The 25,552-nt window shown below is 39.7% G+C and overlaps 1 protein-coding gene across 6 annotated transcripts in view; it reads left to right on the top strand.

Annotated features, from left to right (window-relative positions):
* Window positions 1-25,552, top strand: part of cdh8 (cadherin 8) — a 342,332-nt gene that overhangs the window by 266,108 nt on the left and 50,672 nt on the right. For 2 of the 6 annotated variants that reach the window (XM_062961879.1, XM_062961880.1), the window contains one exon: window positions 23,288-23,409. The exons of 2 other annotated variants lie outside the window; for them this stretch is intronic. In XM_062961879.1, the coding sequence (XP_062817949.1) occupies window positions 23,288-23,409 (122 nt within the window). Of the gene's footprint in view, window positions 1-7,082; window positions 7,135-7,954; window positions 8,124-23,287; window positions 23,410-25,552 lie in introns of those variants that run through there. 2 more of the 6 variants (XR_506715.3, XM_016994771.2) reach the window with 2 other exon arrangements.

Raw genomic sequence — 25,552 nt, forward strand, 5'->3', positions numbered from 1 at the left:
AGATTAAATGCATAACATCAAGCTGTAGAAATTCCAAGGAGCAAGGCAGATAAAAACCAGGCAATATAGAAAACTAAATCATAGATCCTTGGACAAACTTAAATAAAGTAATTCAGAGAGCCAAACATAAAATCCCATAGGCCAACTGAAACACCATAAATCCTTGGAAACAGAGAGCATTTGGAAAACATGAAACTTGGGTAAAGCAAAGTTGTCTCAACTGAAAACAAAAGCAACATAACAACAATGAGAGCCCTCCCCAAGATCCCCAGCCATGAGAAATGCACTCTTCTTCCCTTCTAAGGCACCTGTCTTTCATTTGTAAACAAACCGATCATCTGAGCTTTGCTGAGAGTTTCCTATCTTTATTGTAAAATTGTTTTCAGTTCAAGATTATGTCCTCACTGCCCACATCGGAATCACTGCCAGAATGTAACTCTGTAGAAGTTGGTAAAGGGTCATCTGAAATGTGCACTGCTAGAGATGTAAACATTTGATTATTTTATTCCTGTACATGTTTGTGACATGTTTTGAGAATTTTACACTTATTGTTCGATTGCAGGATGTTCAGCAAAAAAAAAAAAAAAACAACAACAACAATCCAACCTCATTTTTTAAATACGAGATACATTTGTGTGCAAACTCCTTTGTATTTTCCAGATCTGGGTTGTGAAAACATGGAGAATTGGAAAATCATGAGATATAACTTATTTGTATCCTAGACACAAGGAATAAAAAATGTTCTAGAATTATATATGTTCATATAATATATAGTTGCATGCTTTCCCAGATCAATGCAAAAGATAGCTTTGTTATAATTATTTTATAAAGCCTTCTTTCATATGGGCACAAGGGAGAGTAGAGTACAGCTAACCCATTACAAAGCATGTCTATTCATTATTCATATGTATTGTTACTGAACTATTTATTCCATTATTTTAAAATGCATTTATTTTTTGTTACAAAGGAAGAATATTTTTCTTGCTGTAACCTTATGGGAAATGCTACCATTTTTTTCTTTGCAGGCTTGCTGCCAAAATGAGAATGCACAGGGCCATAGTTTTTAGCATTCCCTTTGTAGCATCTGCTATAGATAAATCCAGTTCATAACCTAGCAAGAGGAGTCTCATTCATTCTTACTCTAGGTGAATCTCAATCCTGTATAAGAGAGTTCTTACCAGTTCTCAGTTTTCTATAGAAACTGTTATTGAAACAATTCCTTTGGTAGATATATACTTACTGTTCTTATAGAAGCTCCTTAGCTAATTCCTCAGTCAGACTGCTTTTTCTGCCTCTCTTCTCACTCTGAATTCCACCCTATTGATTCTTAGATTTTCATTTCCTGAAAGAAAATGTTGCATTCTTGTCCATTTTAGTTTGTTTATGAAAATTTTGCCATGTACTCCATTTCATGTTTTTTCTATTTCTTTGATTTTTGCTTTTCACATTCCATGTCCCTATAATACATTTTTATTTATTTATTTATTTATTTATTTATTTATTTACAGTATTTATATTCCTCCCTTCTCACCCCGAAGGGGACTTAGGGCGGATCACATTATACACATATAAGGCAAACATTCAATGCCATATAACATAAAACAGTGACAGAGACAGACGCAGAGGCAATTTAAACCTTCTCCAGCTTCCAGCTTCCTGAGGGTATGCTTGATTCTGGCCACAGGGGGAGCAGCTGCTTCCTCATCCACTGCAACGGCAACTTCCTCATTCCAATGGCAGCTGGATGATTTTTATGGTGTCGTAAATTACCCTCCCCACATATAAGTGGTACTTAAATTTCCTACTTGATAGATGCAACTATCTTTCGGGTTGCTTAGGTCGAGCAGGGGCTATTTTTTATTTTAATTGTCGGGTGCTCACCCCAACACGGGCTGGCCTCGAACTCATGACCTCTTGGTCAGAGTGATTTAGCCTGCGCCAGAGCCTGGCCCCCTAATACATGTTATGCAGCTTCAAATTTTCTTTTTTAATTTTTTTAATTTTTACTTTTTTGATGCTTTTTGAACACATCGACAGCTGAATGTACTTTAGCTTCAGTCCATATTTTTCATTAGCCAGAGGAGTACTAGTAACGATTCTCTGCTGCATTTCCATAGCTCAGGGGTCCCCAAACTAAGACACGGGACTGTATGCAGCCCTCAAAGGACATTTACCCAGACCTCACCCTAAACTTTAGACTTAGTTGTGTTCCTTCACATTGTTTCAAACTAAGTCTGAAACAATGTGAAGGCACGCAACAAAAATCCTAATTAACTTGACGATCTCATCAGCCAAATGAAAACCCACACTTCCCATTGAAAGTCTGTTATGTTTATGTCGGCTACAATTGTTCTCCATTTTAAATATTGTATTTCTCTTTCTTATTTTTTACACTACAAATAAGAAATGTGCAATGTGCATAGGAATTTGTTGCCATCAACATAGCCTCTTGCCTCTATGGACTCTCAATGCTGCCACCATAGAGAGTGCCATTGATAGGACAATAGAATCAGCATCTAGATCCAACAGGAAGGTTTTAAAAACAATAACAGAACTTAAGTCTTTTAAATATGATCCCAATTAGTAGGCAACATGTGAATGGCAGCATTTATCACCATGGAAAGTCTGTGTTTTTATGGAGTAACTGTGAAAATAATGATACCAAGTGGAGCCATGTATTTGAGTTCCTGCTGTTTAAATGTTCTGTATTTCCAGTGTAATTATTTGACATTTGCATTGAAACAAAGGCTGTAATGTGTGCTGCTTTGGAAATGGTGGGGTGGATTTTGCTTATCTGAAATATTTTTTAAACAAATAAACCTTCAAATGTTAAAATTATTATGTTGAACTGATTCATACAGGAAAAGGGCTTCATATTTTTAATTGTGATTTATCCTGTGAGAAGTAAATTTCTCCTGCAGGACAAATTGTTCCTGCCAAATACACAAGAAACATTGTTATTAAAACTGATAAATGGCAGTCTTATCAAATTATCACTGAACATTTTTCAAAGGTTTAATTATTAGAAATTGGGTAGAATAACAATTGTAGGCTGAATGGCCATCTCACACTTGTCATAATTTAACTAGCTTTGGGATGGAAAAATTAAAGAATTTCTGAACCACAGAAGACCCCCCAATTATCTTAGTCATTTGAAGCACTTCAGCTGTCTGATCCTTAGTTAATAGGAAGATTTCACCTCTAATCAAGATTAAGTCAGTACTAGTTTCCCAGTGAAAAAAGAATTATTTTTCCATTGTCCAGCAGTGGAAAATTAGTAGAAATCCATTGCTGTGTCTCTCTGGTTTCCAGTGCAGGAATTTATTACAACTTTATTGTGAGAATACTACATTTTTGAAGCATATAAAATGCATGACAGCCAAAGTCTCCAGCAGGAGTGAGGCCTTTTCAAATGTCTAGAATATCCAAAACCTGATTGGCCCTTTAAGGCGTCTGTGATTCCAACAGACTTAAAAGTGTCTTCAAAACAGAGTTTATTGAAACAAAAGGAAAAGGGTGCAGGGATACTTAAATGCAGTTCCAATGGTCAAAAACTCAAAAACCCAAACCAGACCTGGTTCAAAAGGGTAAACAGAAATGTAATCCAGATCAACTGGATGCAAAAAGCAACAAGTCAAACAAAGCACTCTAAGGCAAAACAAAAAGGCACAGTACACAAATGGTTAACAGAGGGAGTTGCAAGAAGAGAAGCATCGTCAGCCGAAGTCCAAGGTCAAAGCAGGAGGAATCCAAAGCAGCATTGCTCCAGTGTCTGCAGAAGCAGCGTCTCCAGCCAAACCAGTTCAGGTCCAAACTGCAGATCTGAGCCCAACACCAAACATGAAACAGGCAACAGCAAGACTACAAGAAACTTTCCCAATACCCACCACACGAACGCACATCAACACCTTGCCTTCTGCAAAGACCCCTCACCCCTGAACCCACTTTTATCTACAAACCATCATCAAAGGATAAACTAATCACCACCCCATCACCATCTCCCAGCTCTTCACGTGAATTCCTTTGACTGTCCCTCCAATTTCTCCATCTTCTGTTAAGACTTAGATCACCCCAAGAATCAGTTGGATCCCCTGATTGCCAGTCTTCACTCCCAGAGAACCCCATAAAGGTATCACTAGTTGTTGGTGCCTCACAAATAGCTGGCACTTCTCTTATCTTAGTCCAATCCATGGTGTCTCCTTCTTCTCCTTCACTCATTGACCCATCATCCCCAGAGAATCCCTCAAACGACTCCTCATCTGTAGATGCTGTAAGTATGTCCCGGATCATCTTTCTCTTCTGCTCATCATCGGATTCCTGCTCCTGAGTAACCCTTTCCCCCCTTCTGGCACCCATACTACTGTTTGTAACGTTACTCACAAGCTCTACTACAACACTGATGGTTGGAAGGATTTTAGAAGAAAAGATGAGATCCCAAGAGCTGCTTTTATAAGCAAAAGACTCTTTCTTAAAAAAAAATATCTTTGACTACCAAGTAAAAGACAAACATGAACTGGAAGTACCTGCAGTTTCATACATATATTCTTCACAGAATATGTACAGCCTTATTCTATAGAGTAGATTTAAATGAGCGAGATCACAATCACATAGTAGTGATTCAACTCAGGCAAAACTACTAGGAGCACCATATTAGAAGACCAAGAGGGGACCTCTGAGAAGAATGTCAACCATAATGGCAAATTTATCGACTATGATATATTTTAACAATTTACATTAGAACTCTGAGATCCACTCACCAGAATCTGGTGCAAAAGGCAGACCAGACTTATATGACGGAGATCTCAATCACATGGTAGTGATTCAACTCAGGCAAAGCTACTAGGAGAATCCACACACACAGCCTTTATTGGCATACAACAAACTTGGCATACAACACTAGTATAAACAATAAGAGGAAATTATATATAAAAAGAAAACATACTTAAAAGTTACTAATCTCAAGGATAACATTTGCAACAGTCTCACAAAAGAATTAATCAGAGTTGTTCAGAAGATATGGAATTTTATAACAACCTTGCCACTGAGAACACTGTGAAACAATGGAATTCCTGTGTTTCCTCTGTATATTATCATATTTGGGACAAACAAACAAAGAATTATGAAGTATTTCAACGGACACCAAGTCAGAGGAGAATCATATTAGAAGACCAGAAGTATTAAGAATTTATTGAATTAAATAATTTGCATCTCAGGAATTTGCATACCAGAACTATTCAGATTTTTGTGACCATTGCAAACAAAATTTCATTGCTGATTTTTCACATCCACTGTACATTTTAGGATGGTGGTGATGGGATCAAAAATTATATTACAATCATACAAAGGCTTACCAGTAGATTTAGATTTACTTTGTGCCCACATTGCTTGTATGACTTGAAGCAGATAAAATTGCAAATCTGAAATAAAACGGAGTGAATTTGCATCTCCTTCTGTAGACTGCATCCAAAGTCTGACAACTGAACACATTCTTTTGCTAGTCAGGGTCTATATCACATCCAATTTGGTTGCTATTGGATATGAAATTTGACTTTTTCCTCAAAGATGGAACACTACATATAGAAGGACTTTGACCTCACCTTCAAGCTTGGGATGAAGAAACAACTTGAGGTGTAGGGAGAGATAAATTGGCCACTGAATTGCAATAGGGAGAGATACATTAGCAACAAGAAGAAAATGCAACAAGAAGAAAATGACTGATGAAATTAATTGATTTCTTCCCCTCCTCCCCTCTTCTCATGTTCATCCTTTTCTTCTTCCTAGTGTCAGTCCAGGGAAAGTCTCAAGAGTTGTGGCTTGTTAGTCAAATGACCTCTTCTTATCTTTACCTGCACATTTTTGCAATCAGAATATATATTCATAAGTGAATTCATTTTTTGTTATGGATAGTTGGTTTGAAATGCCAGTGAACTGGCTTATTTCCTACACTGCAGATACATGGCTGAGAACTAATGGATGCCATACAAAAAGTTAGTTTTGTAGCTCTTGTCGTAACCTAGTTCTTAAGACAACTGTGATGAGGTTGAGAAATGATTTTCAGGTCAGCCAAGTGCTAGAAGACTTCACTTATTCCTGGTTTTGTGTTTCAATTAATTAATCTTAGTGAATAATATTTAAAATATATTTGTACCAGACTGAAATAGTTAAAACACATTAACCTTCATGTTTTCTAAAAGGATTAATAAATTAAATTGCCTTTGATGCTTACCACTCAGACTTAATCAATATGGCTGGCATCCTGTTCGATCATAAACTAGACTTATGATCTCATGACTCTGGAGATTTATTTTTACAATTATTAATAACTTAACATGACCCCAAAGCCTACTTCAGGGGTCCCCAAACTTTTTAAACAGGGGGCCAGTTCACGATCCTTCGGACCATTGGAGGGCCGGACTATAGTTGGCCACCGAGCAATAATAATAATAACAACAACAACAACAAAAAAGAGGGTTGGAAGAGACCCTTTGGGCCATTGAGTCCAATCCCCTTCTGCCTTTGTGCACCAAAAGCACAAGCAAAGCACCCCTGACAGATGGCCACCCAGCCTCAATGTTAATAAATAATAATAATAATAATAATAATAATAATAATAATAATAAGAAGAAGAAGAAGAAGAAGAAGAAGAAGAAGAAGAAGAAGGGTTGGAAGAGAAGAGACCCCTTGTGCCATGGGGGCCGGATAAATGGCTTTGATGGGCCGCATCCGGCCCCCGGGCCTTAGTTTAGGGACCCCTGGCCTACTTCTTAAGACAAAAGATCCCCTGACTTTCAAGGTGCTGCAGATTGGGATTCTGGAAAATCATGACTACAACATTCTCATTGTGTCATTAATAATAGCAGTAATAACAATAATAATTTCATAGAATCATGAAATCATAGACTTGGAAGAGGCTTCAAGGGATTTCTGGTCCAATCCCCTGCCTTGCAGGAATACACTATTGAATACACAACTAATGAGATGGTCATTCAATCTCTTTTTAATAATAATAATAATAATAATAATAATAATAATAATAATAATAATAATAAGCAGCTTTATTTACATCCTGCCCCCCTCTCCAGACAGGACTCGGGGTGGCTTACAAAATCTCCAAAGGGTCCATCACCTTCCAAGGTAAGTAATCCACTGCTAAACAGCTCTTAACTATGAGGAAATTTTTCTTAATATTACAGTAGAGTCTCACTTATCCAACATAAACGGGCCGGCAGAATGTTGGATAAGCGAATATGTTGGATAATAAGGAGGGATTAAGGAAAAGCCTATTACACATCAAATTAGGTTATGATTTTACAAATTAAGCAGCAAAACATCATGTTACACAACAAATTTGACGGAAAAAGTAGTTCAATACGCAGTAATGTTATGTTGTAATTACTGTATTTACGAATTTAGCACCAAAATATCACGATGTATTGAAAACATTGACTACAAAAATGCATTGGATAATCCAGAACATTGGATAAGCGAGTGTTGGATAAGTGAGACTCTACTGTAATTAGAAATATCTTCTTTCTTGTAATTAGAATTCATTGATTATGCTCTTGTCTCTGGAGCAAAACAAACTAATTACATTTCATATATGACATTCAGGTATCATATAACCTCTACATCTTCTCTTCTCTAAGAAAAATACATCCAGCTCTCTAGGTTATTCTTCTCAAGGCTAAGTTTCCAATTCTTTTACCATCTTGATTACTTTTCTCTATACACATTTTCAAAGTTCTTTTTGAATTGGGGTGGCTAAGTGAGGTCTGACCAAGGTAAGGCAGAATGGGACTTTTGCTGCTCTCAGTCTGCACACTATACTCAAATTGATGTGGCCTAGAATTGCATTGGTGAAAGCAAAGGTAGTGATCCAAATTGTCATTTTTTCCCCAATGGCAGCAGCTTCAGAGGCAACTTTATCTTCTAGTCTTCTTTTCTGTCTGCCTAGGCTATGTTCTTCAACAAGAAGGAATGATGAAATAACAACCTGCACCCAAGGTTATTTTTTCTTCCTACCCAGAGCATCATCCTTCCTTGGAATATGTCAAAAGCTATATCTTGTAGTGTTATTTGCTCTCACATGTATGAGAAGAAAAAGGTAATGGTTTCTGGGTTTTATCATCTTGCCAGTTTCTCTGTTACATCATAGATCTTCACCTCGAGATATCTAGAGCAATTTTAATAGGCCTTCACACCACAACTTCTTTTCAGCAAGGACTTACATATCACTATCTCATTTTTTTATTTCTTTAGGAATTAGCAGAAGCTCTGCCATCCCCAGACCCCTCCAATTTCACTTCCATGGTCTCTGAATAGTGAGACTACTGTTCTTTTTGGTAAAGGGGGAGATGAGAATCTATTGTGTAGCTCCAAACATGCCACACAGGTTTTAAAAGTTACTTTTATGTATGAAAAATTCCTCCAAGTGTCTATATTCTGTGTTTGAGAATGCTTTTCTAGGAGGGTCTGCTTAGTGATGTACATATAGTTTCATTTTCCATAATAAAATTAAGTGTATATATAATTACCTCTCTTCTAACAGGCCAACCATTTTACATAAACTGCAAGTATGGCCTTTCCCCATATCCTCTGATAAACATAGCATGATGTTGCAGATCATTACAACATCTCTCTCACAATCCATAATTAGTTGCCCTTTATAGATAATACATTATCTTAAAGTCCCCTGAGGAATCATAGAATTATAAAGTTTGAAGAGACCACAATCCCTATTTGACTTTTCCCTGTTCACCAGTTTCCAAAGACTGAGCCAGCAATGAGACTAGTGGCTGTGAACTGTATTCAACCAATATGAGGAAGTCAACTTTACTGAACTTAAAAGATGGATAGTCAATTTTATAGGGCTATTTGGGAGGGTTCTTACAGTGTCAGGAAACAACTCTTTAGCTGATCGTTCACAAGAGCTCATCAGAAAAGATTTTCTACCTTTTGGCTGACACTAACCCCATGGTTACTCACAAGGTGGCTCTTTTTGCCCTGGTAGCACACAACATCCACGCAAGACTAATTTTGGATATTGTGGTTGACTGTGCTGGGAATGCTTTTAACTAATAGTGGCTGTTTATATCCAAGGTGTCCCCTGATTAAGTTTTAATAATGGACAAGTCTCTTTTTGCCATTCTTCTAAAAAGCTGGATAGTGACATAAAGACTTGTAACAAGCTAATAATGACTGAAGCCCAATTTGGAAATATGCAGACCACCAAAGACGCAGGGAGATATTTACTTTTACTTTAAAGGGTAGCGTAACTTGGTTTAGAATATATGCGACAGAGGCTTAGATGTTGGAAGAACAATAACAAGTTTATTCAGGCACAAGCTTGGTGGTTACAATGTTGTTTCTCACTTAGAGGTATTCTTATCAACAGTTACAATACTAGAATGGGATTAATCAAACTCTCTAAAGTATCCCTTCTTTTACTTAAAGTAGTTAAAACCTATTCCTCTGCTCCTTTCTAACTGTTACTTCAATGGATCTCTGTGAGTCCACCTGAGATTGGTTCCTAAAGTCTAAAACTTGGACTTTCCAGTGACTTAAAACCAGAGCCACCCCTGTGATATACTATCACAGATTCTCTGTGCCTTACCAGGACACAGACTACATGAAATAAATCACCAAACTTATTTAAAACCGACTCAAAATGAACAATTGAGTCTCCTTGATCCCATCAGCCTGGAATCAATCTTCCCTGTGCCTCATCAGAGCACAGATTGATTGACTTTTTAAAACTCTGTACTTTTTCAACTAAACGGCAGTTGGCTCCACCTACTTCAACCAGCCTCTGAGTGTTGAAATGCAATAATTGTAATACTTACCCTTTTAAAACATAAACACACAATTAACCATAACATCTGTAAACCAAAATTCGTACTTTGTTAAAAGACTATATATACACACACAATGTATAACAATGATATCCAGCTGATAATAACATAAATTGAGTTATAAATATGTTACTTTGCACATGAAGTACACAGAGCAGGGTATGAATGCATGTTACCAGTCATGTAAATTTACCATTGATCAACCTATGTTGCACAACATTATGATTCAGTATTGGGGTTATCTTCATTAAAACAATGTAGGATCTTAGCCAATTGGATGTCCCTTTCATACTTTTTGAGCATAATCAGTTGTGGTATTACACTTGTTTAGGACAGTTGGGTTATGACTGCAGTGTGATCCATATCCATTTAAGTACTACTGAATTCAAAAAGGATTACTGATGAGGACTGCAAGTAAGAGCACCTCACTCTGTGTTGTATTGTGCCTTATTAGTATAATCCAAAACGTGAGTTAAGCCTTCTTAAACCTGTTGATTTCAGTAAGCAACGCCACTGTACTGAGCTGTGTTTTTACTGTAGGAAACTCTAATAGAACACCAGCAACCCAACTGCTGTTTCAAGTGGAGAGTCATCTTATTTTATCTCTAGCTTGACAGATAACAAATTAGTGGGCTTTATGCTTCAGCTTTAAGTGCACAATTAATATTATTTTGGTGGTTCTTTTGATGCTGTAAGAAGATGAAGCATGGTGTGTTGTTATTTTTAACTTTCATAACATCCATTTCACTAATGCTCTCAATATATAATATGCTGAGGACAATTTGATTACTCAAGGTCTAAGACTGGATTACTCAACTGCTAGGGCTCAACTTAGAAGGTACTAAATTTCCTCAGTTGTCTACATTTTCGTAATTATAGCTGTTCTTTTCCTAGCCCTACTTTGTACTTGCCATCTCTGTCTCAGAAAGGAGGTCACAGTTTTGATCTGTTTTCAAGTTAAAAGGCTTTATGATAGAAAGAATGGGAGATACTTTTGTTCAAGATTTTAGACCCTCGCTGCCTCTCCAGGTAGACAGTACTGTTTGGATCAATCAGTACTCCAGTCCTGTGGGAGTTCAGTTAGTTTTATCTCTGAATAAATTTGAAGCATATACAAGAGAGATGCCATTGGGCATTGCTGGTATGCCCATGCCATTCCAGCTGTAAAGTTGGCAATTGTGAAAGTGGGTTGTATATTTCATAATCATATATGTACCTAATACTGATCAATGCTGGTCAGCAGGAGGGGACATCTATGCATATACAGCCCATTCCTACACTTACAAATGTATGACAACAGACACTTGATGCTCAGGTGGCCGGGAGGGCCTTTGCACAACTAAAACTTGTGCGCCAGCTGCGACCATACCTCGAGAAGTCTGACTTGGCCATGGTGGTCCATGCCTTAGTTACCTCTAGATTGGATTATTGCAATGCACTCTATGTGGGGCTGCCTTTGAAGACGGCCCGGAAACTTCAATTAGTTCAACGCTCGGCAGCCTTGGTTCTGACGGGAGCCCAATACAGGGAGCGGTCAACCCTCCTGTTTAAGGAGCTCCACTGGCTGCCGTTTATTTACCGGACCCAATTCAAAGTGCAGTTGATTACCTATAAAGCTCTGAACAGTTTGGGACCCATCTACCTTCGGGATCGTGTCTCCCCCTACGAACCTGTATGGTCTCTTCGGTCATCGGGGGAGGCCCTCCTCTCGCTCCCGCCAGCATCACAAGCATGGTTGGTGGGGACGAGGGAGAGGGCCTTCTCTGTAGTGGCCCTCCGGCTCTGGAACTCGTTGCCTAGGGAGATCAGGCAAGCCCCCACCTTGATGGCGTTTCGGAAGAGCCTGAAAACCTGGCTTTTCACCTAGGCCTTTGGTTAAGATCGCCCATCCCCATCATAATTACAATTATACTCCTCGACCTTTTGTACTAGTGGCTCTTTTCCTGATTACTTGATATTAATTCAGGGCTCCTCCCTACCCGATGTGATCTTAAATGAATCTATTGCACTTTATTTATTTAAAATTTGTAACTCATACTGTGCACCTTGCTTATCCGCTATTGCAACCTCATTGTTTTTAATTCGATGTTTTAATACTGTGTTGTGTTTTTTCGGCTGCTGTGTATATATTATTATTGGTTTTTATTATTGTTCTTTGATGTTTCATATTTTATTTTATTGTTTTGTATCTGATTTTGCTGTGAGCCGCCCCGAGTCCCCTTCGGGGGAGATGGAGGCGGGATATAAATAAACTTATTATTATTATTATTATTATTATTATTATTATTATTATTATTATTTTAAGATAGGCAAAGTAGCATCCCCCAGATAATTTGGTTTATGGCTCCCATACACCTTAGTTGGCATAGCCAATGGCAAGGGATTCTAAGAACCGTACTTTGAAACTAGAAGGCACCTTTGGATCTATCTTGGGAAACATGAAAACTGAACAAAGATCAGTATTGGAAGATTAAGGGAAAGTTATGAAGGTTTTTAAGGGGCCTCATACTTTGTTGATATTAGCAGCAAACTGATCCTTCTTTGGTCTAGGTGACTATTCACTGTTTCCTTCTGTTTGGTTTGATATCCATCTCCTGTCCGGGTTCTGGATATGTATCTCAGGATCTTGCGATGCAAGCTGCTTCTTTGTGATATTTGACTTAGAGAGCTTCAGGTCATCTTTGGATGAAGGTTCATACATTGAAGTAGAATTTACTCAAGGAAAAACAGTTGGTTGGAAGAACCCGTGGGACAGAATGGCTTTCTGATTTGAGAAGAGGACATTTATCAGAAATGGTGAACACATGGCCTGCCAGATGTTGTTGGATTGTAATTCCCATTGTTATTCACCCATTGGATATGCTACTTTGGGCTGATGGGAGCTGTAGTCCAAGAGGGTTGGAAAGCTACAGATTCACAAATGTAAAAAAGTCAATATCTGCATGTACAAATGAACACAAAAATTGGATCCAGTAATATATGATCTTAATGAGAACTGCCTTTCCGTGGCATTTTAATCTGTATATTGTGGTGTACATTTTGTAGTGAAATGTCTCTGTGTATGGTATGAAAAAAAATAGAGAAAATATATATTTATCTTTTGCATTGTCTAAAATAAGGGTGGGTGATTATATTATCCTTTTTTGTCACCAAGCCAAAAATGATTTCATGTTTCACTAAAAATAATAACCAAACTGCTGCACTATGCATTCTCCACAGAAAAAGTGATCTTAAGAATATAAATCATACAATTTTTTAAAAAAATAACACGAGAACAAATTAAAATTGAAAAGACATATAGCCAAATTACTCTGCAGATTATTATTTTTCAGTTGCACATAAATTACACTGCCACAGATAGTTTGTTCACAGCTTTAAGGTTTCACTTTATTTTCTCTCTCTCTGCAAGATTTCAAGCAACATAATCATTAATATGGGCGTTTTGCTCATTTTCTGCCTCACACCTTGTACAATTGACTTCCATTTAAGTATGAGCAAATTTCCCTGCAATAATCCCCCCCCCCCCCCCCCCCGGAGAGAGGAGACGATACTAAAACATCTGTCAAAATTCTTTAAGAAATGCAACATCCCATATCTTCAGTTCAAAGAGCATTAAGAGTAGATCATGAGTAGTTTGTTGCCCCTCACATTAATTTGATACAACTATTAATGGATAGAAGACCTTAGTTCTGTTCGCCACATCTGCAGCATTTTTGTTGCACTGCAAATTCCTTTACATATTTTATCTCATTAATTCTCACAACAAACCCAGAGGGAAATGGGATATTATTAATCTCATTTTACCAATGGGGAATTGAGGATAAGAGATAATAACTTGCCCAAAGCTACACACTGACATCATAGGGAAGCAAATTTTTTAAGTTTCCAAACTTGCTGTTGTCTGGGCACGTTGGGGGAGAAAAATGAGCAGGAGGCCTATGGGGAATTGGGCCAACATATGAATTGAATAAACAGATGCCCTTTTTCACGTTGTTGTTGTTGTTGTTGTTGTTGTTGTTGTTATTTTATTATGACACAACAAACAAGATAGATATGCTGGATTTCATATCACAAAATCACAAGTCAAACACTTCCCAAGTGTCTAGGACTATGTGATGTATTTTCAGATGATGCGCGCAGATCCCAGTAGGGTGGCCTTTTGCAGTTGGCAGATCGTGATTTTGTCAATGTCTATTGTTTCCAAATGCCGGCTGAGAGCTTTTGGCACGGCACCCAATGTGCCAATCACCACCGGGACCACCTGCACTGGTTTCTGCCAGAGTCTTTGAAGTTCAATCTTGAGGTCCTGATAGCGGCTGAGTTTTTCCTGTTGTTTTTCGTCAATGCGACTGTCACCTGGGATGGCAACATCAATGATCCAAACCTTTTTCTTTTCTACAACTGTGATGTCTAGTGTGTTGTGTTCCAGAACTTTGTCAGTCTGGATTCGGAAGTCCCACAGTATCTTTGTGTGCTCATTTTCCAATACTTTTGCAGGTTTGTGATCCCACCAGTTCTTTGCTGCTGGGAGGTGGTACTTGAGGCATAAGTTCCAATGGATCATTTGGGTTACATGGTTGTGCCTCTGTTTGTAGTCTGTCTGTGCGATTTCCTTACAGCAGCTGAGGATGTGATCAATGGTTTCATCGGTTTCCTTGCACAGTCTGCATTTTGGGTCATCAGCTGATTTTTCGATCTTGGCCTTAATTGCCTTTGTTCTGATGGCTTGCTCCTGGGCTGCAAGAATCAGGCCTTCTGTCTCCTTCTTCAGGGTCCCATTCGTGAGGAAGTTTGAAGGAATTAAATCAAAAGACCATTAAGGTTGTTTCTTAAGGTTGCTCCTGCTGCTGTTGCACTGTGCTGTATATCTGTTAAGTACTTTAAAGTACTCAGCAGTGAATAAAATACCATAGTGGCCTAAGTCACTCAGCATCTGACTGAAATTATAGCCATAAAAAATCATCAGGGTTCTCCTAAAGGACCAGGAGAGAAGCTAGAGCAGTGGTTCTCAACCTGGAGTCCCCAGATATTTTTGGCCTACAACTCCCAGAAATCCCAGACAGTTTGCCAGCTGTTAGGATATCTGGGAGATGGAGGCCAAAAACATCTGGGGATCTCAGATTGAGAGCCATTGAGCTAGAGATTTATTCCAGTGAAGAGAAATTAATAGATATAAGAATAATTCATGGATATGGGACCACCCCAGAAAAGCCCTGTGCCGGGCTAACAAGAGAGCAGGGCCACACAAAAAAAACACCTAAGGCTCACACATGTAAGTATGGATGCAAGGTGGTCTTATCCACAATCATTAAAGGTAAAGATCAATCCTTTAAATTTCAAAACAAATACGTACCCAGTTTAACAGGGACAAAACAATTTTTCAAAATCCCCCAATCTTGTAAGAAACATAGCAGAAAATGCCAACGCACCCTCAGTTCTATTTTTTCCTCAAAAGCCATCTTAGCATTATCCCTAGATTTCACTTTATCACCGTGCTTGCAATTAGATAACATATCTTTATTTGTGAGCCTTGTTTCTCTGTGCAGTTTTCTGCAGATTAAAGATTACACTGAGGGACAAGAGGAGACTGGGCTAAAACAGTCTAGTATTAAACCAAATTATGGGAAAGGTAGATTATCTTGTAGGATCCAACAGATACAATCTTGATAAATGTGCATCTGCATGGAACTATCACATTACTTGTGATCTTAAAGTGGAATTGTGGGCAGACAAATACAAACCAACAGAAAATGTTCACTTTCTGAAAGTCTCATGCTATTTTTCATATAAAACTGATGTTTAAAAACATTGCAATGTAACAAGTTTTGAAAAGAATGTGCAATGTCAAACTGATTTATATCTTTCCACCCCTAATCTTGCAGGTGATGTGCATAGATCTATTGGGTGGATCAGACCATAAAATATTATTATTATTATTATTATTATTATTATTATTATTATTAAACTTTATTTGTACCCCGCTAGCATCTCCCGAAGGACTCGATGCGGCTTACAAAGGCCAAGGCCTCAACACACAATATAACAATACAAAACAAAAGGCAAATTAAAAACAATTAAAACAGTATAAACAACAAGCAATAAACAATATGCTAAAACACAATAAAACTGGGCCGGGCCAGAGTAATGGGTACAAGATTAAAAGTGCTGATGTGACAGGTGATATATAAGGCTTATAGGGCAAGTGCAGAGTGCGATATACGATCTTAGTTCTAATAAAGTGCTTATGGGACTTGGTATTGGAGATTTCCTATTAATCTGGGAAGGCACATTGGAACAGCCAGGTCTTCAAGTTCTTTCTGAAGACTGCCAATGTAGGGGCCTGTCTGAGATCCTTGGGGAGGGTGTTCCAGAGTCGGGGGGGCACCACAGAGAAGACCCTGTCTCGTGTCCCCACCAACCGCACTTGCGACGCAGGCGGGATCACGAGCAGGGCCTCTCCAGATGACCGAAGTGAACGCGTGGGTAAAATATGTATCTGTTGGATCCTACAAGATAATCTACCTTTCCCATAATTTGGTTTAATACCATAAAATAAATGTGTGCTTGGTGCCTCTACTACTTGGGACTATAAACTTTGCATAAACCAGCCTGCGCCACAGCCTAGCCCCAGCCAATAGAACTTCATGTTATTTAGGTGGTTTAGGTTCTGGGAAGGCTCAAGAAATCATTGGTGGGAATTAGTTAAGTCAGGCGTGGTCCAGTGTTATTTCATATGGCCCTATCATCTTTCATTCTCTAGGTTTCTTCTTGAAACAAATAAACAACTAATTCATTGTAACTAGCATGAAACATAGAGGTGGTAATCATCCAGGGATATCCCTTTCTTGGAAATTTCCAAACTCTGTTATTCTCTTGTTTAGTAAATTAATTTTTAAATGAATTCTCATCAAGTTTCTAATTAGAATATCTTTAGGTTTAATGTTTGTCTTTCAGATGAAAGACAAACATTTTGGAGCCAGTCACAAGAGGCATGAATAATTTCTTTAGAAGCTTATCTAATTAATTACATTCCTCTGTTATGTCTTTAAAATTTGAACCACCATCATTCCATTAATTTAGATAAAAGGAAATCTTTAGTGTTTAAATGTGACACTTGGCACTGAGAATTCAGTGCCTTCATTGTTTATGTATTTTATCAAGTCCAGATAAAACGTGTTTGAAATAATCTGAATATTCAGTTTGCATGAAGCTATCTCGCCCTCCAAAACAAAAAGACAATATCATTCCAGGTTTGACATAGTCACATCAGTAAAAGCTATTCACTTCGTGAAGTCTTGGTGGTCCATATGAAAAATTGGGAGTTTGATTATCAATTGCATTGGTGTTGTTTACTCTTTGTTGTAATAAACTTTACTGTAACTAACTGAATTTGTCTCAGATCTGAAAGACAAATCAGATGTAGCTGATAGAGTAGTGCAAAACTATCGGTAGTCCTCATAAGTCGCTAGTAATTCATTAGAAACATGTAGGTAAGGGGGAGAAAAAAAATTAAGAATCAAAACGCTCACCAATAATTTTCATTAAGATTCTGTAACATTCAGAAGCCTCTCAAAGTCAGTTTAATTTTCATTATAAACATTAAGCAACTTTGGCAAAGCCAAAAAAGGCCATTGCTAGTGTTTAAATTGCTTTAGATTTCTTGCCGGTCACCGTAAGGATGTCAGCTGAGGAACGACTAGCTTAGCTGGGCAGGAGACTAAGAACACAGGATTCTGGGAAATGTAGTTGGGGGGGGCAAGGCTCCCTGTGGCAGAGAATTCAAAAGACCCTACATTTCCCAGAATGCAGTGCTCAATATCAGAAATCCCCAATGAGGGCCTCAGCAGCCAACCGTTTAGAGTCAGTCTAATAATACAGTTATCGAATCTGTAAAGTGGGCTAAAATAAGTGATAGTATAAATCTGTGCTAAGTTGAAGTTATGTGGTTAATTTTGTGTTATATAGACACACTGTTAGAAAGACATTCAAGGAGATGGCTATTGTGGCTTTTGGGGAAACAAATGTTTTTGTCTAAACTTTTAAAAATCCCCCCAAAAAGACATTAGATGTTTGATTTTTTTTGGAAACTTGGTGGGATTGATGTCCTAGTTATCTTGTGCATTATGTATAAAATTCAAGTAGATAGCTCTTGTAGTTCTTTTAAAAGAAATATATTGTTTTTTTTAATTTAAAATTTCCAAAAAAAATATTAGTGGATAAGTGTAATATTCTGAAACTTGCTGGACTAATGGGGGAAAAGTGTGGTACAATTATAGCAAGTTTTATCATGATAGCTCTAAAAATGAGTGTCAAGCTGAACTGTTCCCATCCTGCAAGAGTTAATTGGGAGGGGAATGGTCTAACTGATAAGAGCCATCTGTCTGGGAGGATTGATTTGTGACATGCTCTGGCCTTCGAGCCTGGGAAAAGAATGTCGATAGATAGGTGCGAACGTGGAAGGGGGGCCCGGGGAGAAGTAGTTGATATGCTGGGTTTGGGCGGATCTCAGTTAGTAGTAGCTTTGTTTTCATCTTGGCAAGAAGGATATCAATAAAGTGTTTCCACGGAATTGTCTGTGTGAGCCTGCTTGTGTCCCATAGCTTCCAAGGACTGACATTAAGCTACTATTCCCTGAACTGCTCATCCTGTAAAGAGCACTCTTGCTGGTGAGAGCATCATGAACTCCATTGGGGGCGATGATGTGCTGGAGCCTTTACTCCCCGATGAACCCACGGGCTGCTGGAGATTCGGAGGACGAAGGGAACTCATCGCCCATGATGAGTGAGGACGGAGCAGAACCATTGGAACCATCGTGGAGACCACTAACTTCCACCCAGCTGCCCACGGGAAGAGGAGTAATGGTGAGATGGAAGATTCAAATGGAGGAACGACCCGGAGCGGGCCAGAAACAAGTCCCCAGAGCCCAGGAGACTAGAGCGGAAGATGGATGTGATGGAGAGGATGCTGGAGATGTTCTCTCATCAGATGGATTTGATGCGATGAGAACTGACAGCATCCTGGATGGTGGTGGCCAAGCAGAGAGAACAAAGGAGAACCCAACCCATGAGAGGTATCATGTTCATCCCCATCTGGCTGAGTAGGGTTCATGTATGTTGAGGATGACCTACAGTGGCAAGGGGCATCAGCTTTCCCAACGTGCTTGTCGGGGAGCAGCCAGATGGCACCAGGTAAGGGAAAATTTCGCGTAAAGTTCAATGGGGATCTGAAGCAGTTATCTTACTTCATCACCAATGTAAGACACTACATGGAGGACTATGGCGACTTTTTCCCTTCGGAAAGTGCAAAAATCCACACCGTGGGGGCAAATCTGAAGGAAGCAGCTGCAAGCTGGCTAATGCAGATGTATGATACCAGTGCCCCCAAGCTGAGATGCTTTGATGATTTCCTGGGAGCTCTCTGAGAGAGGTTTGAGGACCCGCTGGTGGAGGAGAGAGTGAAAGTTTGGCTGAAACGAATATACCAGGGAAGCAAGACAGTGTTGGACTATGCCCTAGAGTTCAAAGTGGTGGCTGGAAGGAATAGAGACTGGTCGGAACCACCAAATTGGAATATTTCAGAGCGGGCCTGCATTCAGATGTGCTCGAGTGGGCTCTTCACCGAGGTAACCCTGGGAAACACGGTAGTAGCTGAAAACCCAGTAAGTCAAATTATTTGGCTCTTTCTTTGGAACTCTCTGGAATAGATGAGAGGTTTACACAGACAAGTTGTAACTCAGTAAGGGAGCCAGGGCCGTAGCCAGAAAAAAAAATCGGGAGGGGTTTTGAAAATTTCGGGGGGGGGGGGGGGGGTTGAACCCCTAGCACATACCCCTCCCCACTACAAACCTGTCAATATCTGCTTGAGATAGTGCCTGGAGGGACTCTTAATGTTTTGCATCTCATAGACTTAGCATGGGGATTTGGTTAACCAGTTAAAATTCATGAGTAAACGAGATTTTTTTTATAACTTGAAAAATTTCAGGGGGGGGTTGAACCCCTAACCCCCCCCCCCCCCGCCTCGCTACAGGCCTGAAGGGAGCCCATATTTTCCATGTTTCTCATTTTAAAAAGAGTGCAACATCAGATGCTGCACAAAAACCCTGCAATGCCAGACAACCTAACAGCAGGATGTGCTAGATTGGACTGAAGGCATTCCATCAGCCTTATATTCTCACAGAAGCCTAGCTGATGCTGATGGGAAGTCCAAAAGCAGAACACAAACACAATTGTACATGCTTTTTGTGTATTTGCTTACAACTAGTGGTGTATCTCTAACTTCCACAAAACAGGCTTGACATAGAATATTTCCATTCTAACTAGAGTCTTGTAACGGTGCTTAAGTGTAGATGGGAGAAATAATGTACATGACACTACTCCAGTTGCTGTTTGAGTACAGTTTCCTTCAACCTAGTTTGTAAAGTATCAGTGAAGCCTGATAGAATCCATTCAGACCTGATAAAAGTTGGGTTGTTGTGAGATTTTTGGGTTGTATGGCTATGTTCCAGTAGCATTCTCTCCTGAAGTTTCACCTGCATCTGTGCCGGCATCTTCAGAGGTCTGTTGGAAATGAACTCAGTGGAGTGCATCTATGTATGAAATGTCCTTCTTTTACTTCAGCGTTTGTCCTGCTTGATGGCGAATCCACTTTACTGGTTTGTTGGTGCCATTTCACCCGGTCATGTGACTGATCAAGATGTATGCAGCAGTCTTCAGATTAGGGGGTGTTGTAGTTTTTAACTTTCGATTTGTTTTAATGGTTTTTATTTGGGAATTTTTAAATACTGTTTACATTGAATCCTGTTTTATAATGTTTGTATATTTGTATATTTTAAATGGTTATGCTGATGGTTTTATGTTAAGCCACTTTGAGTCCCCTTTTGGGGGAGATAAAGCGGAGTACAGTAGAGTCTCACTTATCCAACACTCGCTTATCCAACGCATTTTTGTAGTCAATGTTTTCAATACATCGTGATATTTTGGTGCTAAGTTCGTAAATACAGTAATTACTACATAGCATTACTGTGTACTGAACTACTTTTTCTGTCAAATTTGTTGTATAACATAATGTTTTGGTGCTTAATTTGTAAAATCATAACCTAATTTGTTGTTTAATAGGCTTTTCCTTAATGCCTCCTTATTATCCAACATATTCGCTTATCCAACATTCTGCCGGCCCGTTTACGTTGGATAAGCAAGACTCTACTGTAGTAGTAGTAGTAGTAGTAGTAGTAGTAATTGTGCAATGTGTTCAGCCAGAATTACTTCAGTCATCCCTTTGGCCTTTTGCCAGGCACTTCTAAATCAAAATCAATCTTAATATCTGAAACATCCAGCTGCTGATCAAAGTTGAATGTTCTTGTTTTCCATTTTCAGCAGCAACTGTTGAGCACCTGCACTGCATGCCCCTTTTTTATTTGAATTGCTTTGTTGCCCTAGCTGTTTTTACTAGAGCTGCCAAGGTGGTGACCATACAGCCTAGCAGCACTGGCACTGGCATTGTTGTGGGCTTTGCTGTACCCACTGGGCATAAAAACAATGGTAGTCACCACTTGGCACCTGTCATGATGGCATGAGAAAAAGGGCAAGGGAGGGGGAGGAGAGAAAAATAACCATTCCCTCTTTCTCTTTTTCTTATTCCAGTTGTTTTGTTGCTCTGGCTATTTTAATAGAAGTGGCTGAAAAGTGACTACTGCTATTTTGGTGTGCAGTGGTCACCACAAACCCCAGACTGAAGGGGGCAAGATGAATGCCATCCCCTACCCTTGAGGTGCCTGAGCCCAGGGAAAGTGGGTGGCATTGTGAACAGGCATGGCTGCTTCTTAATAGAAAATGGTCCAACTGTTTACACTGGGCCAAAGCAGAGAAAACCTCTGGAGCTTCAGACAGGAGCGGCCCTAGGTTTTCTTAGTATGTAAGCAAACCTAGGGCCACGCCCCCCCCCCCCCAAATTAGCCCCCTCATCCCAAACTTACTGGCAGCGGCAACCATTGGGTTGCTCTCCGCGGAACAAGGAAGTATTTTGTATTCTTGCAAGATTTCGTGAGATGCTGCTGCCGCCACCCACCGCCGCCGCTTCGAGTGCACCCAGGAAGGGCTGCACCCGAAGCGGCGGCTTCATGGGCTTCAATGAAGAACTGGGCCTGGCTCCAGAGTATGTTACAATTTATTTTTGATACAGAAGAAGGTTCCATTAAGCTATGTGAATACCATGAAGTTCATTCATCCTCAGGCCAACTCGTAAAGCCCATTTAGATGGGCTCTGTGTATCTCTTCGAAGAACTCAGAGGATGAAGATTAACCCTTCAGACCTGACAGAGTTCCCCACTATTGTTTTCCATGAAATTCTTATTTTTTGAGGGGGGGGGGGGAGAAGGGACAGTCGCTGCTATCCCATGTCTCTGGGCCGCTATGGAAACACAGGATGACAGTGAAAACAATTGTGGCCAGTTCTGTTCAGACGAGCCCAAGGTAAAGGTTTCCCCTGACGTTAAGTCCAGTCATGTCTGACTCTGGGGGTTGGTGCTCATCTCCATTTCTAAGCCGAAGAGCCAGCGTTGTCCGTAGACACCTCCAAGGTCATGTGGCCAGCATGACTGCATGGAGCGCCGTTACCTTCCCACCAGAGCGGTACCTATTGATCTACTCACATTGGCATGTTTTCGAACTGCTAGGTTGGCAGGAGCTGGAGCTAACAGCAGCCGCTCGAACTGCTCCCGGGATTTGAAATTGGGACCTTTCGGTCTCCACCTCAGTGCTTTAACCAAAGTCGGTGGTTATTCTGAGTTCAGACAATCTTCCAACTTTTGTTTATCAGCTGCATGCAGCTGATCCAGGTGTCATCTGATCTAAGTTACCTGTGTAGACATGCTATCTGTTTAAAAATTAATAAAAAGCACAAAAGAAAAGAAGAAAGATACTTCTGGTGAATTATTTTGGAGTTTTTTTTTACCCAATCCCCTTTTCCCTTCCTTACTTTCTATGTTCTGCCAAACTGAAACAATAGATATGCGGTCAGGCTGGCTAACAGAGTAAAATGGCAAAGATAAGGAAATAAATAAATCTTAGTTGTCCACAGCCTCTGTTCCCCATGCAGAGTGCCCTTTATCTTGAAAACAATGCTAACTTCATCAGGAATAAATACATAAATAACCTTCCAGTTTGGTCCAAGCAAATCTTCATCAAGTTAATCTCTAGCAAATGCTGTTTGCCATAAGGACTTATTTGTTGTCTTCCTTTTGTGAAATGCTGCCCATTCTTCTTTATCTCCTCCCCCTCCCTCTACTATGCTTTTGGATAAAACAGCCCAATTATCGGTAGCAGAAAAGGCACAGCAAGGTTTCAGCAAATGCCTATCTGCCTTGGGTTCTCTATGTCATTAGTATGAAATGAAGTGTGCTTACCTCTCTTTTTTCCCATGCTGTGTTTTTCTTTTCTTAGGAAACCCCAGTCAAATTTCTCGAGTGCCTGTTGCTATCAAAGTTCTTGATGTAAATGACAACGCTCCTGAACTTGCATCCGGGAACGAAGCATATTTGTGTGAAAATGGAAAAACCGGAAAAGTAAATATCTCTATGTTGTCCACAATGTCTAATTTTCTCTTAAATCTCTCAGTTACCACAATGTTATTTGTGAGTCATACCTTTCTCTTGATTCAGTGAGAAACTGAATATAGGAACCTTTGTTAAATCAGGCCATTGCATCATCCTCTAAGAACAAGTTCTCAAAAGTTCCTATCATTAGCAGTTGTACAAAATCTAGGCAAGTTGAAAAATCTAGGCACCCTAGGCAAGTTGAAAAATGTGTGGTTCTCCAATTGTTTGTGGATTCTGCATCTCTTCAAGACTATTTAGTATAATCAAAGGTGAGCAATGATGAGCATTATGACCTTAGAACATCTGGAACACTATAGATTTCCTTTGCCTGGTCAGGTGTCCAATATCATTCTTTCAAGGCTAGTAGAGATAGTTCCAGATAAAGTTTCCAGATTTTAAATATAGGGACAAAACCACATTTTTGGCATTGGATTACAATCCTTTCTAACTCAGTCAATTCTGTGAGTAGTGTTTTTAAAAAGCAACATTTATCTGAAGTACCGGGGGTGGTAATGGGGGACATAGGCCTGATAATGCAGCATGCCTTTTTCTCTTATTCCCTTATTCCAGTGTATTTGTGTGTGTGTGTGTGTGTGTGTGTGTGTGTGTGTGTGTGTGTGTGTGTTATAGCTAGTATAGTGATTGGTTGCTATAACTGTTAGAGAGGGTTGTGTGCATATCTCTAGTTCAGCCTTTACAGCATCAACTTACAACAACTTGCAAGACAGAAGCAAGGAGGAATAGCCATTTTTCTCTCTCTGTGCTCCTCTGTCTCAGTGCCAATTCTTCCTCTTACTCTATCTCTGCTTCCATCCCCTCCCTCCTCTTTCCACCACACGTAGAGGCTTCCAGGAATGAAAAGACTGGTTTTGCCAGAAAACTAATGTGATTGCTTGCAAAAGTATTTGAAATGACTTTGAAGTCGCACATGCTGCCCTAGTTAGCAATTTGGCCACCCATTAGAAGAACTAGCTCACTCAACAGGCTGTATATGCAAAGGCTCCTCGCATGCATACCTTTCAACCTTTCATACATGAAGAATAATATTTTTTTATTATTTTCCTTTTTTAATAGATTACTAGCTTGGGGACCATGTGGTGCCCGGGTTAGTAGAAGAAGGCATTGTTTGTTTTGGGATGTTAGATAATATCATCGAAGTTTGATCCAGATCCGTCATTGGCTGGGTTCAGTGCTGTCTGGATAAGAGTGAATGAACTACAACTTCAGATTCCCAGGGCAAACACCCCCAAACCCTGCCAGTATTCACAGTTGGTCATATTGCATCTGTGTGCCAAGTTTAGTCCAGATCTGTTGTCGAAGGCTTTCATGGCCGGGATCACAGGGTTGTTGTATGTCTTTCAGGCTGTGTGGCCATGTTCCAGAAGCATTCTCTCCTGATGTTTCGCCCACATCTATGGCAGGCATCCTCAGAGGTTGTGAGGTATGGAGAAAACTAAGCAAAGAGGTTAATATATATCTGTGGAAAGTCTAGGGTGAGAGAGGTCAGTGTGAATGTTGTGTAGTTAATCACTTTACTCAAAGTGATTACTCAAAGTGATCACTCAAAAATCAGAACAGTAAATAAAAAGCAATACTCTGAAAACAGAGGATTTCCAGACATGAATCAACCAAGGGCAGTTAACGACTCTAAACAAAGGATGCCCCAGAGGCAGGAAGAAGACAGCAGATAAGCTTTTCAATGCTAATTAAAGTGATTAACTACACAACATTCACACTGACCTCTCTCACCCTAGACTTTCCACAGATATATATTAACCTCTTTGCTTAGTTTTCTCCATACCTCACAACCTCTGAGGATGCTTGCCATAGATGTGGGTGAAACGTCAGGAGAGAATGCTTCTGGAACATGGCCACACAGCCCGAAAGACATACAACAACCCTTAGTCCAGATCCTTCGTCGGCTACGTTCAGGGCTCTCTGGATAAGGGTAAACGATAACTCCCAGGTCCGAAGTCAATAACCCCCAAACCAGGTCCGTGTGCACAGTTGGGTCTGTATGCCAAGTTTGTTCCAGATCTGATGTCAGCTGCTTTCTGGATGCAGATGAACTATAACTCCCAAAATCAAGGTCCATTCCAACTAATCCCTG

This window comes from Anolis carolinensis, unplaced genomic scaffold (genome assembly GCF_035594765.1).
Source record: "Anolis carolinensis isolate JA03-04 unplaced genomic scaffold, rAnoCar3.1.pri scaffold_9, whole genome shotgun sequence".
Taxonomy (NCBI): domain Eukaryota; kingdom Metazoa; phylum Chordata; class Lepidosauria; order Squamata; family Dactyloidae; genus Anolis; species Anolis carolinensis.